This window comes from Mustelus asterias, chromosome 14, assembly GCF_964213995.1.
Source record: "Mustelus asterias chromosome 14, sMusAst1.hap1.1, whole genome shotgun sequence".
Taxonomy (NCBI): Eukaryota; Metazoa; Chordata; class Chondrichthyes; order Carcharhiniformes; family Triakidae; genus Mustelus; species Mustelus asterias.
The window spans coordinates 4,543,064-4,559,218 of record NC_135814.1 but is presented as its reverse complement, the minus strand read 5'-3'; the positions used below and the strand labels follow the sequence as shown (position 1 = coordinate 4,559,218).

The window sequence follows — 16,155 nt, the reverse complement described above, 5'->3', positions numbered from 1 at the left end:
TTAAGAATCAGCCACATTGCTGTGGGACTGGAGTCACATGTAGACCAGACCGGGTAAGGACGGCAGATTTCCTTCCCTAAAGGGATATTAGTGAACCAGATGGGTTTTTCCAACAATCGATGATGGTTTCATGGTCACCGTTACTGAGACTAGATTTATATTCCAGATTTATTCATTGAATTTAAATTCCACCAGCTGCCCGTGGTGGGATTTGAACCCGTGTCCCCCAGAGCGTTATCCTGGGCCTCAGGATCACTAGCTCAGTGACAATACCAGTACACCAAGATTGAGATTAAGGAGATTAAAGACTTTCCTTTGGTTAGGAGGAGTCCAGACCAAGGGGGGGATTGGGGGGTGGAGGGAAGGGGGGCAGAATATTTAAATTGGAGCCAGGCCGTTCTGGGGGATGCCGGCAAGTTCCTGCTCACACAGAGGGCAGTGGAAGCCCAGAACTCTCAAAGCTGTTGTGACTGGGAGTCAAGTGATCATCTGCAAACTGAGATAGATAGATGAGTTGGTTAAAAGTATTCAGCATTACAAAACCAAGTGGGCAAATGGAATTAAGATACAGATAAGCCATGATCCAATCAAATATCAGAACAAGCTCAATGGGCTGAATATCATTCTTCTTGAGGGGCTGAATGGCCTCCTCTTGATCCTGTGCAACAAACTCAAGTGATTCATAGAATCCATACAATGCAGAAGGAGACCATTTGGCCCATCGAGTCTGCACCAACTCTCTGACAGAGCATCTTACCAAGGCCCTATCCCTGTAAGCCCACACAGTTACCCTGCTAATCCAACAAACCTATACATCTTGGGGTATTAAGGGGCAATTTAGCATGACCAATCCACCTAACCAGCATGCCTTTCAGACTGTGGGAGGAAACCGGAGCACCCGGAGGAAACCCACGCAGACACGGGGAGAATGTGCAGACTCCGCACAGACAGTGACCCAAGCCAGGAATCGAACCCGGGTCCCTGGCGCTGTGAGGCAGCAGTGCTAACCACTGTGCCACCGTGTTGCCGGGTTAAATGGCCTCCTTCTGTTTTTCTGTGTAATTGACGCGGGGGACTGAATGGCCTCCTCCTGTTCCTGTCTAGAGGCTCAAGGGGCTGAATGGCCTCCTCCTGCTCTTGTGTAACCGGCTCAAGGGGCTGAATGGCCTCCTCCTGTTCCTGTCTAGAGGCTCAAGGGGCTGAATGGCCTCCTCCTGTTCCTGTCTAGAGGCTCAAGGGGCTGAATGGCCTCCTCCTGCTCTTGTGTAACCGGCTCAAGGGGCTGAATGGCCTCCTCCTGCTCTTGTGTAACCGGCTCAAGGGGCTGAATGGCCTCCTCCTGCTCTTGTGTAACCGGCTCAAGGGGCTGAATGGCCTCCTCCTGCTCTTGTGTAACCGGCTCAAGGGGCTGAATGGCCTCCTCCTGCTCTTGTGTAACCGGCTCAAGGGGCTGAATGGCCTCCTTCTGTTCCTGTCTAGAGGCTCAAGGGGCTGAATGGCCTCCTCCTGCTCTTGTGTAACCAGCTCAAGGGGCTGAATGGCCTCCTTCTGTTCCTGTCTAGAGGCTCAAGGGGCTGAATGGCCTCCTCCTGTTCCTGTCTAGAGGCTCGAGGGGCTGAATGGCCTCCTCCTGTTCCTGTCTAGAGGCTCAAGGGGCTGAATGACCTCCTTCTGTTCCTATACAAAGACTCAAGGGGCTGAATGGCCTCCTCCTGTTGCTCATTTTCGTGGCAGTGTGAGGAGGATGATGGCATTGGATGAATATTTGAGCAGGAATCTGATTGGGGATGAGAGTTGAACGTGTTTGCTGGAATTTTGTTGCCCCGCCCGCCCCAGAGGCTTGCGGAACGGCATTCCCCATTGGCCTTGGGGGGGGATCTTCCGAGCCTCGGGCGGGCGAGGCGGTGTGTGGGATAATTCAAACTGAGCAGGGTCTGGGACATTCCCATTGTCCACTTTCCCCGGGTCTGGAGCCGTTGCTCTGATGCTAACGTTGTGTTTCTGGTTGATCTTTTTCCAGCGTTCCCTCATCAACTATAAATCCTCGATGGTGATTAGGTCCATCCCTGAACTCCTGGAGGATACATCTGGTCACATGAACATCGGAATTCCCAAACACCTGAAGGAACAGCGGCTTTCCTCGGTCCTCTCCTCCTCCTCCGACTCGGACGACATCGATGAGTTCCCCTTCATCCCGATGCCCCTGCAGCCCGAGCTCCTGTCAGCCAGGCAGCCTCTCCCAGTGCTCCGCAGCGAAGAGGAGGAGGCCGGGACACACAACGGCGTGGGTGCCGCGCCGAGCGGAGAGGCTGCGAGCTCCACGGCCGAGCGGAGGACCCCTCAGCCGGCTCCCAGCCCCTCGCCCAGAAAGAGCAAGGAGGAGCTGGAGCAGGCCAAGAGGAAGGAAAACGGGGAGGCAAAGGCAGAGGGGGCGAGCAAAGTGCGGGCGAAGATATCGAGGAAGAGGTCGACAGACACGGAGCCCGCGGATTCCTCCTCAGACGAAGACTCAGAGATCCAGAGGAAATCCGGCGCCCCCAAGCCAGGCCTGAGGAAAGGAGTGAGCATCGACTCGCCAGACTCACTGAGGGCCGAGGCGGCCTCCAGGAGGGGGGAGTTCCGCCGAGGGAGTTCTGCCGACTCCGCCCTGGCGCTGCTGGGTGCCCAGGACGCCGGCGACGAGGCGGGCAAGGAGCAGAGCGAGAAGGCAGCTGAGGTGCCAGGGAGGCTGAAGAAATCGATGTCGATGGAGCTGCCCAGACGCAGCCCCAGCCCCGGGCGGCTAGACGACCTGGCGGCCCAGCGGCGGAAGGCTGGTCCATGCCAGGAGGATTACGCTCTCAAACTCGAGCTCATGAGGCAGCGGCTCCTACGAGGAGGCTCCGTGGACAGCAAGATGAGTGGCCTGAGGGGGCCCCTCCTGGAGCACCTGGGAATCCCCGACGACCCCAAGCAGCGTTCCTCATCCCTGGAGCGACATTCCCTCCGACCCCCCAGGCCAGAGAAAATGGCTGCCCAGGTAGGTAGGAAACAAAGTTGTGAGGAGAACACAAAGATTCTACATAGAGAGAGAGAGAAGAAAGCGAGTGAGAGAGAGAAAGAGAAGTGAAAGTGGGAGAGAGAAAGAAAAAGACAGAAAGAGAGAGAGAGAGGGAAAGAGAGAGAGAGAAAGCGAGAGAGAGAGAAAGCGAGTGAGAGAGAGAGAGAGAGAAAGTGAGTGAGAGAGAGAGAGAGAGAGAAGAGAAAGCGGGAGAGAGAAAGAAAAAGACAGAGAGAGAGAGAAAGCGAGAAAGAGAGAAAGCGAGTGAGAGAGAGAGAGAGAGAGAAAGCGAGTGAGAGGGAGAGAAGAAAGCGGGAGAGAGAAAGAAAAAGACAGAAAGAAAAGAGAGAGGGAAAGAGAGAGAGAGAAAGCGAGAGAGCGAGAAAGCGAGAGCGAGAGAGTGAGGAAGCGAGTGAGAGAAAGAGAGAGAGAGAGAAAGACAGGGAGAGTGGTTCAGTGAGAGAGCAAAACATTGACAGACAGATTATAATGTGGGAAAATGTGAACTTGTCCAGATTGGCAGGAAGAATAGGAAAAGAGAATATCATTGAACTGGAGAGAGATTGCAGAACTCCGAGCTACAGAGGGATCTGGGTGCCCTGGTACATAAATTAGGAAGTTAGTAAGCAGGTACAGCAAGTGGTTAGGAAGGCAAATGGAATGTTTGTGTTTATTACAAGGGGAACGGAATATAAAAGTAAATTTGATTTGATTTGATTTATTATTGTCACATGTATTAACATACAGTGAAAAGTATTGTTTCTTGGGCACTGTACAGACAAAGCATACCGTTCATGGAGAAGGAAAGGAGAGAGTGCAGAGTGTAGTGTTACAGTCATAGCTAGGGTGTAGAGAAAGATCAACTTAGTGCGAGGTAGGTCCATTCAAAAGTCTGACAGCAGCAGGGAAGAAGCTGTTCTTGAGTCGGTTGGTACGTGACCTCAGACTTCTTCCTGACAGAAGAGGGTGGAAGAGAGAATGTCCGGGGTTCTTAATTAGGGTCCTTAATTGGGATCCTTAGTTGTACAGGGCCTCGGGTCTCTGGTGAACTGTATACATTTGTGGTCTCTTTATTTAAGGGTGTAATTAGAAGCAGTTCAGGGACAGCTCACTCAACTGATTGATGGGATAAGGATGTTACGAGGGCAGCCTGGGCCTGTACCCATGGGAGTTTAGAAGATTGAGAGGTGACCTTATTGAAACATCTCAGATCCTGAGGGGGCTGGCAGGGTGGAGGCTGGGGGGGGGATGTTTCCCCCTTGTGGGGAAGTTAAAACGAAGGGGGCATCATTTCAGGATCGGGGATCTCCCAATGAGGGATGAGGAGGAATTTATTCTCTCAGGGGGGCGGTTAGCCTGTAGAATTCTCTCCCGTAGGGGGCCAGTGGAGTCGGGGTCACTGAGTGTATTCAAGACAAGTGAAGCAGAGTTCCTGACTGAGAAAGCAGCCCAGCGTTACGGGGGGACAGTCAGGAAAATGGGGTTCAGACCACCCTCAGAACAGCCATGATCTTCGTCAATGGTGGAACAGCCCTGCCCGAGGGGCTGAATGGCCTACTCCTAACATCTTGTGTTTCTTGTTTGCAGCCCAGGTTGGCCAGGGCAGCCTCCAGTGAGAGCGCCCCCAGCGAGGAGCTGTCCGAGGGGCGGGTGCTGAGGAAGAGCGCGTCATTCTCCCAGGGGGAGCCCGCTGTTCTCCACCGGCGCCTCGGCGCCCCCTTGGAAATCCCACTCCTGCAGCCGGATTCCCGAGGGAGCCCGGAACCATCCCTGTTCCCGCTGAAAGAATCTCCTTCCCTCTCCGCCTTGACGGATCCCTCCAAATATGATGGCTCCAGACCCCCGACGCCAGTCAGGGCAATGACCCCCAAGGAGGGTCCCCAGCGACCAGCTACCCCAGAGATCAAAATCGTGGCCCCGGCTGAGCTGCGGAAGGTGGAAGAACAGAGGGCGGAGCCGGAGGGGCCTTACAGGAAGATCATGATTGGCAAGACTGCTGTCATAACCCATAGCAACCTGTCAGCTGACCCCGTGGCTCCGCCTCCCAGCTCTGCTGACGAGTCACTGGCTGATCACTTGGCACCTTCACCAATCACAGCGACTTCCCCACTCGACCAGAAGAGAACCGAGACCACCTCCACTGGGGGGAAGCTCCAAGCCCCCGTCCCACCAAGCCGTAAGGTCAAACCCGTTCCAGTGCTGGCCTCAGCTGGGAGGAAGGTGTCTCCAGCCCTGGAGGTGGGCATCCCGACAGCGCCAGGGGTCCCCGGCATGCCGGCTGAGCGAGCGGTGGGGAAGGACGCGGGAAAACCCCGGCATAGTGAAGCCGAGAGGCCTCGGGATTTGGCCGCCGTTTATCCGAGCGGTATCCAACCCCCCGTGACCGTTCAGCACCCTGCCGTGTTCGCGGCAACCAGGGACGGCACCAAATCCCCCGACGTGGGCCCTGGAGCCCCCCAGGCAGGGGGAGTCCCCCCGGGGGAACCGGAACAGAGAGGAGGCGATCTGACCCACCCAAGCATCGCCAAGATGAAAGTGAAGTCGTCCAGCATGGGCCAGTTCTTAAATATCGAGAATATCGAATCCGAGGAGGTGTTTGAGGCAAAGTTTAAAAAAGCAAAACATTCGTCACTAACTCGGAGCCTCAAACACCTCATGAGACCCAAGTCAGAGGAGAAGTTGGGCCAAGTGCCCCAGAAGGGGGAGAATGTGTATCGGCCAGGGGCAACAGGGGCACCCTTACAGGTCATGAAGGGGCAAGAGCCCTTCCCAAGCTATGAAGAGGACAAGTCCAGGTCCAGGTCTGAGCAGAACATTCCGGAAGCCACGAAGGATTCCAGCTTTGTCAGGAAGCTGTCCCTGAGGTTCAAGGGGGCGCCAGTGAGCGACAAGAAGGAGGAGATACAGCGAGAAGATCAGGCGAGTGGAGGCCGCAAACTCTCCTGGTCTTTCGGGAGAAACAACGCCAAGGACAGGAAGGCGGAGGAGAGGTCGGAGGTCGAGGCTGGGAAGGAGGAACCCGCCTCCCCCCTCACCGAATCCGAGCCCCCCAGGAAGGAGCAGAAAGAGTCACCGGCCTTGGCAGTGCGGAGGAAGATTGAGTCGACCATCTCGGGGATCTCTCTGCGCTTCGGCCGCAGCCAGTCGGAGGAGAGGATGGAGGGAACCCCCTCGGAGCCCGGAACACCCGTCCTGCAAGTGGCAAAGGAGGGCAAGCGAGGTCCCTTCCTATCCCTGCTGAGGAGGTCCACCTCGGAGGCAGGCTCGCTGAGGAAAGTGGGGATCCCCCAGAACCAGTTGGCGACACAGGCCCGCTCCACACCCTCCTCAGAGTCGCTGCATTCGGAGACGAGCGTGTCCTCCAAGCCAGAGAAAGGTAGGGAGGCTCCTCACCTCATCATCCTGCTCCCGTACGGCACAGGAACAGGCCATTCGGCCCTGTGCTCCATGTTGGTGTTAATACTCCAAACCAGCCTCCTCCCAAACCTCTTCCTCTCACCCCCTTAGCATACCCTCCAATCCTCTCTCCCTCCTGTGTTTGCCCCTATATGTATCTCGAGTATTCCCCTCCGGTATTCCCTGTGGGAGTGAGTTCCACATTCTGTCCACACTCTGAATAAAGGAGTTTCTCCTGAATTCCCAATTGGATTTTTTAGTGACTGTCTTGTATGTGGAGCTCTGTGGGTGAGATCCCCGCTCTGAGTCCGAGTCTGTGGGTTCAAATCCCACCCCGGGACTCGATGGCCAAGGAAAGTGCGTTGATAACGCGGCCAATCAGACTGAGTGTCAACCTGCGAATCCTTCCAGACACACCAATAATGACAGGCAGAAAGAGCGGGCGAGACTCCTGCTCCATCCTGATGGATTGGAAGTTGGGACCTCAGTCATCGCTATCCATCACTCCACAGGATGACATGCATGTGGAAGAGTGCGTGTTGCCACAGCAACATGGATTCCCTGTGTAAACACACCCACCATCAGCATCTTCAATTCAGGACCCTTTGTTCTGGTCACCTTGATGTCTTCTCTGTCATTACCCTTTCCAAATCCTTCATAATACCCAAGACCTGTCAGCCCTTTCCTTTCGAGAGGACGGAGCTCCAGCCTGTCCAATACTTCCTGATGGTGTGAACAAGTGTTGGGAATATATTGTAACATCATCAGAGGATTCAAAGCAAACCTATTGAAATGGTCCCTTGTTATAGAACATATACTGCCTGAGGTACCCAGACCCCGAGCTGTCCCCGAGCTGTCCCTGAGCTATCATAAAATCATAGAATCATACAGAGCAGAAGGAGGCCATTCGGCCCATCGAGTCTGCACCAAACACAATTCCACCCAGGCTCTATCCCCGTAGCCCCATGCATTTACCCTAGCTAGTCGCCTTGACACTAAGGGGCAATTTATCACGGCCAATCCATCTAACCTGCACATCTTTGGATCATGGGAGGAAACCGGAGCACCCGGAGGAGACCCACGCAGACATGGGGAGAACGTGCAGACTCTGCACAGTGCCCCAAGCCGGGAATCGAACCCGGGTCCCTGGCGCTGTGAGGCAGCAGTGCTAACCCACTGTGCCACCGTGCTGTCCCGGGTCCCTGGCGCTGTGAGGCAGCAGCGCTAACCCACTGTGCCACCGTGCCGCCCCGGGTCCCTGGCGCTGTGAGGCAGCAGCGCTAACCCACTGTGCTATACAGTGATATATTCTCACCGGTGTGTCAGCTTCTTTGCAGTAGAGTTGGGCGGGTACACTTTCATCTGACGTTCCATTTAGTGCCTTGTTTGAAATGATTTGCAGCATCAGCAGCGGGAGAGCGCCGATCGCGGTGGGATCGATGGGGATTCTCACGAATGAGGAGAGACAAAGCGATATCACAACCCAATATCTCACTGGCTGTTTCCACTGAAGACAGCGCGATGCTCTATCAGAGAAGCGCATCAGGTACCGGAGAGGGAGCTTTACTCTGTATCTAACCCCGTGCTGTACCTGTCCTGGGAGTGTTTGATGGGGACAGTGTAGAGGGAGCTTTACTCTGTATCTAACCCCGGGCTGTACCTGTCCTGGGAGTGTTTGATGGGGGACAGTGTAGAGGGAGCTTTACTCTGTATCTAACTCCGTGCTGTACCTGTCCTGGGAGTGTTTGATGGGGACAGTGTGGAGGGAGCTTTACTCTGTATCTAATCCCGTGCTGTACCTGTCCTGGGAGTGTTTGATGGGGACAGTGTAGAGGGAGCTTTACTCTGTATCTAACCCCGTGCTGTACCTGTCCTGGGAGTGTTTGATGGGGACAGTGTAGAGGGAGCTTTACTCTGTATCTAACTCCGTGCTGTACCTGTCCTGGGAGTGTTTGATGGGGGACAGTGTAGAGGGAGCTTTACTCTGGATCTAACCCCGTGCTGTACCTGTCCTGAGAGTGTTTGATGGGGACAGTGTAGAGGGAGCTTTACTCTGTATCTAACCCCGTGCTGTACCTGTCCTGGGAGTGTTTGATGGGGGACAGTGTAGAGGGAGCTTTACTCTGTATCTAACCCCGTGCTGTACCTGTCCTGGGAGTGTTTGATGGGGACAGTGTAGAGGGAGCTTTACTCTGTATCTAACCCCGTGCTGTACCTGTCCTGGGAGTGTTTGATGGGGGACAGTGTAGAGGGAGCTTTACTCTGTATCTAACCCCGTGCTGTACCTGTCCTGGGAGTGTTTGATGGGGGACAGTGTAGAGGGAGCTTTACTCTGTATCTAACCCCGTGCTGTACCTGTCCTGGGAGTGTTTGATGGGGACAGTGTAGAGGGAGCTTTACTCTGTATCTAACCCCGTGCTGTACCTGTCCTGGGAGTGTTTGATGGGGACAGTGTAGAGGGAGCTTTACTCTGTATCTAACCCCGTGCTGTACCTGTCCTGGGAGTGTTTGATGGGGACAGTGTAGAGGGAGCTTTACTCTGTATCTAACCCCGTGCTGTACCTGTCCTGGGAGTGTTTGATGGGGGACAGTGTAGAGGGAGCTTTACTCTGTATCTAACCCCGTGCTGTACCTGTCCTGGGAGTGTTTGATGGGGACAGTGTAGAGGGAGCTTTACTCTGTATCTAACCCCGTGCTGTACCTGTCCTGGGAGTGTTTGATGGGGACAGTGTAGAGGGAGCTTTACTCTGTATCTAACCCCGTGCTGTACCTGTCCTGGGAGTGTTTGATGGGGGACAGTGTAGAGGGAGCTTTACTCTGTATCTAACCCCGTGCTGTACCTGTCCTGGGAATGTTTGATGGGGACAGTGTAGAGGGAGCTTTACTCTGTATCTAACCCCGTGCTGTACCTGTCCTGGGAGTGTTTGATGGGGACAGTGTAGAGGGAGCTTTACTCTGTATCTAACCCCGTGCTGTACCTGTCCTGGGAGTGTTTGATGGGGGACAGTGTAGAGGGAGCTTTACTCTGTATCTAACCCCGTGCTGTACCTGTCCTGGGAGTGTTTGATGGGGACAGTGTAGAGGCAGCTTTACTCTGTATCTAACCCCGTGCTGTACCTGTCCTGGGAGTGTTTGATGGGGACAGTGTCGAGGGAGCTTTACTCTGTATCTAACCCCGTGCTGTACCTGTCCTGGGAGTGTTTGATGGGGACAGTGTAGAGGGAGCTTTACTCTGTATCTAACCCCGTGCTGTACCTGTCCTGGGAGTGTTTGATGGGGGACAGTGTAGAGGGAGCTTTACTCTGTATCTAACCCCGTGCTGTACCTGTCCTGGGAATGTTTGATGGGGACAGTGTAGAGGGAGCTTTACTCTGTATCTAACCCCGTGCTGTACCTGTCCTGGGAGTGTTTGATGGGGACAGTGTAGAGGGAGCTTTACTCTGTATCTAACCCCGTGCTGTACCTGTCCTGGGAGTGTTTGATGGGGGACAGTGTAGAGGGAGCTTTACTCTGTATCTAACCCCGTGCTGTACCTGTCCTGGGAGTGTTTGATGGGGACAGTGTAGAGGGAGCTTTACTCTGTATCTAACCCCGTGCTGTACCTGTCCTGGGATTGTTTGATGGGGACAGTGTAGAGGGAGCTTTACTCTATATCTAACCCCGTGCTGTACCTGTCCTGGGAGTGTTTGATGGGGACAGTGTAGAGGGAGCTTTACTCTGTATCTAACCCCGTGCTGTACCTGTCCTGGGAGTGTTTGATGGGGACAGTGTAGAGGGAGCTTTACTCTGTATCTAACCCCGTGCTGTACCTGTCCTGGGAGTGTTTGATGGGGACAGTGTAGAGGGAGCTTTACTCTATATCTAACCCCGGGCTGTACCTGTCCTGGGAGTGTTTGATGGGGACAGTGTAGAGGGAGCTTTACTCTATATCTAACCCCGTGCTGTACCTGTCCTGGGAGTGTTTGATGGGGACAGTGTAGAGGGAGCTTTACTCTATATCTAACCCCGTGCTGTACCTGTCCTGGGAGTGTTTGATGGGGACAGTGTAGAGGGAGCTTTACTCTGTATCTAACCCCGTGCTGTACCTGTCCTGGGAGTGTTTGATGGGGACAGTGTAGAGGGAGCTTTACTCTGTATCTAACCCCGTGCTGTACCTGTCCTGGGAGTGTTTGATGGGGACAGTGTAGAGGGAGCTTTACTCTATATCTAACCCCGTGCTGTACCTGTCCTGGGTGTGTTTGATGGGGACAGTGTAGAGGGAGCTTTACTCTGTATCTAACCCCGTGCTGTACCTGTCCTGGGAGTGTTTGATGGGGGACAGTGTAGAGGGAGCTTTACTCTGTATCTAACCCCGTGCTGTACCTGTCCTGGGAGTGTTTGATGGGGACAGTGTAGAGGGAGCTTTACTCTGTATCTAACCCCGTGCTGTACCTGTCCTGGGAGTGTTTGATGGGGACAGTGTAGAGGGAGCTTTACTCTGTATCTAACCCCGTGCTGTACCTGTCCTGGGAGTGTTTGATGGGGACAGTGTAGAGGGAGCTTTACTCTGTATCTAACCCCGTGCTGTACCTGTCCTGGGAGTGTTTGATGGGGACAGTGTAGAGGGAGCTTTACTCTGTATCTAACCCCGTGCTGTACCTGTCCTGGGAGTGTTTGATGGGGACAGTGTAGAGGGAGCTTTACTCTGTATCTAACCCCGTGCTGTACCTGTCCTGGGAGTGTTTGATGGGGACAGTGTAGAGGGAGCTTTACTCTGTATCTAACCCCGTGCTGTATCTGTCCTGGGAGTGTTTGATGGGGACAGTGTAGAGGGAGCTTTACTCTGTATCTAACCCCGTGCTGTACCTGTCCTGGGAGTGTTTGATGGGGACAGTGTAGAGGGAGCTTTACTCTGTATCTAACCCCGTGCTGTACCTGTCCTGGGAGTGTTTGATGGGGACAGTGTAGAGGGAGCTTTACTCTGTATCTAACCCCATGCTGTACCTGTCCTGGGAGTGTTTGATGGGGGACAGTGTAGAGGAAGCTTTACTCTGTATCTAACCCCGTGCTGTACCTGTCCTGGGAGTGTTTGATGAGGACAGTGCAGAGGGAGCTTTACTCTGTATCTAACCCCGTGCTGTACCTGTCCTGGGAGTGTTTGATGGGGACAGTGTCGAGGGAGCTTTACTCTGTATCTAACCCCGTACTGTACCTGTCCTGGGAGTGTTTGATGGGGACAGTGTAGAGGGAGTTTTACTCTGTATCTAACCCCGTGCTGTACCTGTCCTGGGAGTGTTTGATAGGGGACAGTGTAGAGGGAGCTTTACTCTGTATCTAACCCCGTGCTGTACCTGTCCTGGGAGTGTTTGATGGGGACAGTGTAGAGGGAGCTTTACTCTGTATCTAACCCCGTGCTGTACCTGTCTCTGGGAGTGTTTGATTTTATTTCCAGTACACCCTGTGTGTGGGTATAGGTTGGTATTTTTTGATGCAGTTACAGTTGGTTATAGACTCTGGTTGTCTGAGTGCCTATTGGTTCCATTACTGGATCACTAAACACCTGACCCAATCAAATTGCCTTTGTTTCTGAATAACGAAGGGAATTGTGGAAGGAAATCGATTGGAAACCAATCTGTCCAATTCCCTGTCCTGTGTCCCAGATGGATTTTGTCCCAGAGATGAATGTTTCTTCCTTGGAGAGTTCAGACAGAGCCTGGAGAGTTTGCAATCCCGTCACAGTGTCTGGTTTCTGTGTGAGTCTGTGTCGATTCTGTGTTCGCTCATTCAGCCCGAATATCCGTTTAGTTTGACGAGGTTTTCGTTGGATTGTGTTCACAGATTTCCCACCCGTCTTCCATGTTAAACTGAAAGACCAGATGCTGATGGAAGCTGACCCATTGACTCTTTGTAGCTTAGCGGCCGGAAGCCCAACACCCACTGTGTCCTGGTTCAAAGGTCAGTTTCTGTGACTCATTCACTGTCACGGTCATCTCACCCTCCCCCTGTCTCTCTCTCCCTCTCTCCCACTGTCTCTCCCTCTGTCTCTCCCTCTGTCTCTCCCTCTGTCTCTCCCTCGGCCTCTCCCTCGGCCTCTCCCTCGGTCTCTCCCTCGGTCTCTCCCTCTCTCTCTCTCTCCTTGTCTCTCTCTGTCTTGACCTACTGGACCTATCTCGCATTAAGTTGATCTTTTTCTACACCCTAGCTATGACTGTAAACACTACATTCTGCACTCTCTCGTTTCCTTCTCTATGAATGGTATGTTTTGTCTGTATAGCGCGCAAGAAATAATACCTTTCACTGTATAATAATACGTGACAATAATAAATCAAATCAAATCAAAAAGTCTCTCACTCTTCTTCTCGCGCTCTCCTCTCTCTCATTCTTTCTATTGTTCGCTCTCTCTCTCTGTCACTTTCTCTCTCTCGTATTCTCCCTCTCTATTTTGTTCTCTCTCTGTCTCTCTCTCTCTCTGCCACTCTCTCTGACTGTCTCTCTCTGTCTCTCTTGCTCTCTCTCCCTCTCTCTCATTCTCTCTCTCTCTCTCATCTCAAACAATAACGAGACAGAGTACAGAGATTGAGATGGAGAATCTGGTGAACTGGTGTGGCAACAATAATCTCTCCCTCAATGTCAACAAAACGAAGGAGATTGTCATCGACTTCAGGAAGCGTAAAGGAGAACATGCCCCTCTTTACATCAACGGGGACGAAGTAGAAAGGGTCGAGAGCTTCAGGTTTTTAGGTGCCCAGATCACCAACAACCTGTCCTGGTCCCCCCCATGCCGACACTATAGTTAAGAAAGCCCCACCAACGCCTCTACTTTCTCAGAAGACGAAGGAAATTTGGCATGTCAGCTACAACTCTCACCAACTTCTGCAGATGCACCATAGAAAGCATTCTTTCTGGTTGTATCACAGCTTGGTATGGGGCTCCTGCTCTGTCCAAGTCCGCAATGAACTACAAAAGGTCGTGAATGTAGCCCAGTCCATCACGCAAACCAGCCTCCCACCCATTGACTCTGTCTACACTTCCCGCTGCCTCGGCAAAGCAGCCAGCATAATTAAGGACCCCACGCAGCCCGGACATTCTCTCTTCCACCTTCTTCCTTCGGGAAAAAGATACAAAAGTCTGAGGTCACGTACCGACCGACTCAAGAAGAGCTTCTTCCCTGCTGCTGTCAGACTTTTGAATGGACCTACCTCGCATTAAGTTGATCTTTCTCTACACCCTAGCTGTGACTGTAACACTACATTCTGCACTCTCTCATTTCCTTCTCTATGAACGGTATGCTTTGTATTGCGCGCAAGAAACAATACTTTTCACGGTATATTAATACATGTGACAACAATAAAATCAGTCAAATCAATCTTGCTCTCTTTCTCTCCCTCTCTCTCATTCTCTCTCTGTCTCTCTCTCTCTCTCTGTTTCTCTCTTTGTCTCCCGCTTTCTCTTTTTCCGTCTCTCTCCCTCTCTCTCGGTCTCTCTCTCCTTCTCTCTCCCTCTCCCTCCCATTCTCTCCCTCTCTCTCCCACTCTCTCCCTCTCTCTCCCATTCTCCCCCTCTCTCTCCCATTCTCTCCCTCTCTCTCCCACTCTCTCCCTCTCTCTCCCTTTCTCTCCCTCTCTCTCTCCCTCTCTTTTGTTAAGATCCAGGTCAGAAACTCCAAGCTGTGTTATGAAGTTAGACAAGGCTCTAATTTTTACATTGGAATTTTACACGGGTGAGCATAAGGTTTTCACACCAGCTGTGATTTAAGTGACCCACGAGGAAACTTTTATCAAACAAAGTTTATTCATGAACACAGTTAGAATATAACAAAAAGAATTAGCATAACTTTTACCAATTACAAGAATTAAACATGATACAGTATCAACCTTAACAGCCAGCTATCTCTGTTGTTCCAAGTCAAAGACCATCCCACATGCACACACCCCTCTTCAGACTTGGCACAAAAGCAAGTATACTCACGTGATGCTGGATTTTACACTTGCTGTAAATTGTTCCTTTTCACGTTCCCAGTCCTGGAACATTCAACACTCATCTGGGGAGAGAGAGAGAGAGAGACAGAGACACTGCCCACCTCCCCCAGCCTCTAACAGCAACAGAATTTCCAACTCCAGATAGGGGAAATTGAGAGACACTGCTCTCTGTCTCAATTCCACACAGCCTCTGAGAAAATGAAGCGAAAACTGGAGTTTTCTCTGAAGCACAGCTGTCCCTAACCACATGACATAAACCGTCAATCAATTTCAAACCAAGCCCCACTCAGCAATCCCCAAAGGACCACAAAACCCCAGGACACTGCACTAGTCCAGATTGAAATCAACATAGTGCCCTTCATATTGCTTCACTAACAATTAGAGGACACAGGTTACAGACAGCATGGCACCGATACAGTGCTTGGATCTGCTTGAAAAACCTGCAGAGAAACATGATTGAAATACATTACTGAAAGGCACAGTATCCTCACACTGTCTTGCTCTTCCTCGCTCTCTCGATCACTCTCTATCTCTCTCTCTCTCTCTCCCTCACTCTCGCTCTATTTCTCTCTCTCCTTCATGCCCTCACCCTCTTACTCCCTCTAAGCTATCTCTCTCTCCCATTTTCTTTCTCGTTCTCTCACTCTCCACGCTCTTTCCCTCTTCCTCTCACTCTTCTCTCTCTCTCGCTCTCTTTCTGTCTCTCACTCTCCCTGTCACCCTCTCTCTCCCTCTGTCCCTCTCTCGCTCTCTCTGTCTCTCTCTTTCTGTCTGTCTAGCTCTCACTTTCATTCTCTCTCTCTCATTCTCTCTCTGCCGCTCTCTCTGTCTCTCTTCTCTCTCTCTCTCTTTCTCCCTCTCTCTCTCCCTCACTCTCTCTCACCCTCTACCTCTCTCTCACTCGCTCTCTTGCTCTCTCTCTGTCTCTCTTGCTCTCGCTTTCACTCTCGCTCTCTCTCTGTTTCTCACTTTCTCTCTTTCTCTCTTTTTCTCTCTCTCTCCCTCTCTCATTCTCTACCTCTCTCTCACTCTCTCTGTCGCTCTCTCTCTCTCTCTCTTGCTCTCTCTCTCCTGTTCTCTAACTCGTTTTCTCTCTCTCTCTCTCTCGCTCTCTCTCTCCCTCTGCTGTAACCGCTATTGGCCTGTTTTTCTCCATCCAGACCAGAGGTCACTTGTGTCTGATCAGAGGGTTAAAATTGTCTCCTGCCCCGATGGCCGGCAGCTGGTGACCATAATGAAGACCTCCAAGAAGGACGTTGGCATCTACGAGTGTTCAGCTACCAACCCCCTGGGCACGGCCAACAGTTCCTGCACGGTGACACTCGCACGTAAGTGACTGCACGAGAAAGCGGCTTCTGTATGTAATCAACCAGGTTTCATTAACTCCCTGTAACTATCTGTAATCAGCCAGGTTTCATTGACTCCCTGTAACTATCTGTAATCAGCCAGGTTTCATTAACTCCCTGTAACTATCTGTAATCAGCCAGGTTTCATTAACTCCCTGTAACTATCTGTAATCAGCCAGGTTTCATTAACTCCCTGTAACTATCTGTAATCAGCCAGGTTTCATTAACTCCCTGTAACTATCTGTAATCAGCCAGGTTTCATTAACTCTCTGTAACTATCTGTAATCAGCCAGGCTTCATTAACTCCCTGTAACTATCTGTAATCAGCCAGGTTTCATTAACTCCCTGTAACTATCTGTAATCAGCCAGGTTTCATTAACTCCCTGTAACTATCTGTAATCAACCAGGTTTCATT

At 52.0% G+C, this 16,155-nt stretch overlaps 1 protein-coding gene across 1 annotated transcript in view; it reads left to right on the top strand.

Moving 5' to 3' along the window:
• spega (striated muscle enriched protein kinase a) overlaps window positions 1-16,155 on the top strand; it is a 129,039-nt gene that overhangs the window by 65,990 nt on the left and 46,894 nt on the right. The window contains exons 23-27 of the mRNA XM_078229286.1: window positions 2,021-3,019; window positions 4,628-6,416; window positions 7,839-7,982; window positions 12,254-12,370; window positions 15,555-15,722. Of these exons, the coding sequence (XP_078085412.1) occupies window positions 2,021-3,019; window positions 4,628-6,416; window positions 7,839-7,982; window positions 12,254-12,370; window positions 15,555-15,722 (3,217 nt within the window). The remainder of the gene's footprint in view (window positions 1-2,020; window positions 3,020-4,627; window positions 6,417-7,838; window positions 7,983-12,253; window positions 12,371-15,554; window positions 15,723-16,155) is intronic.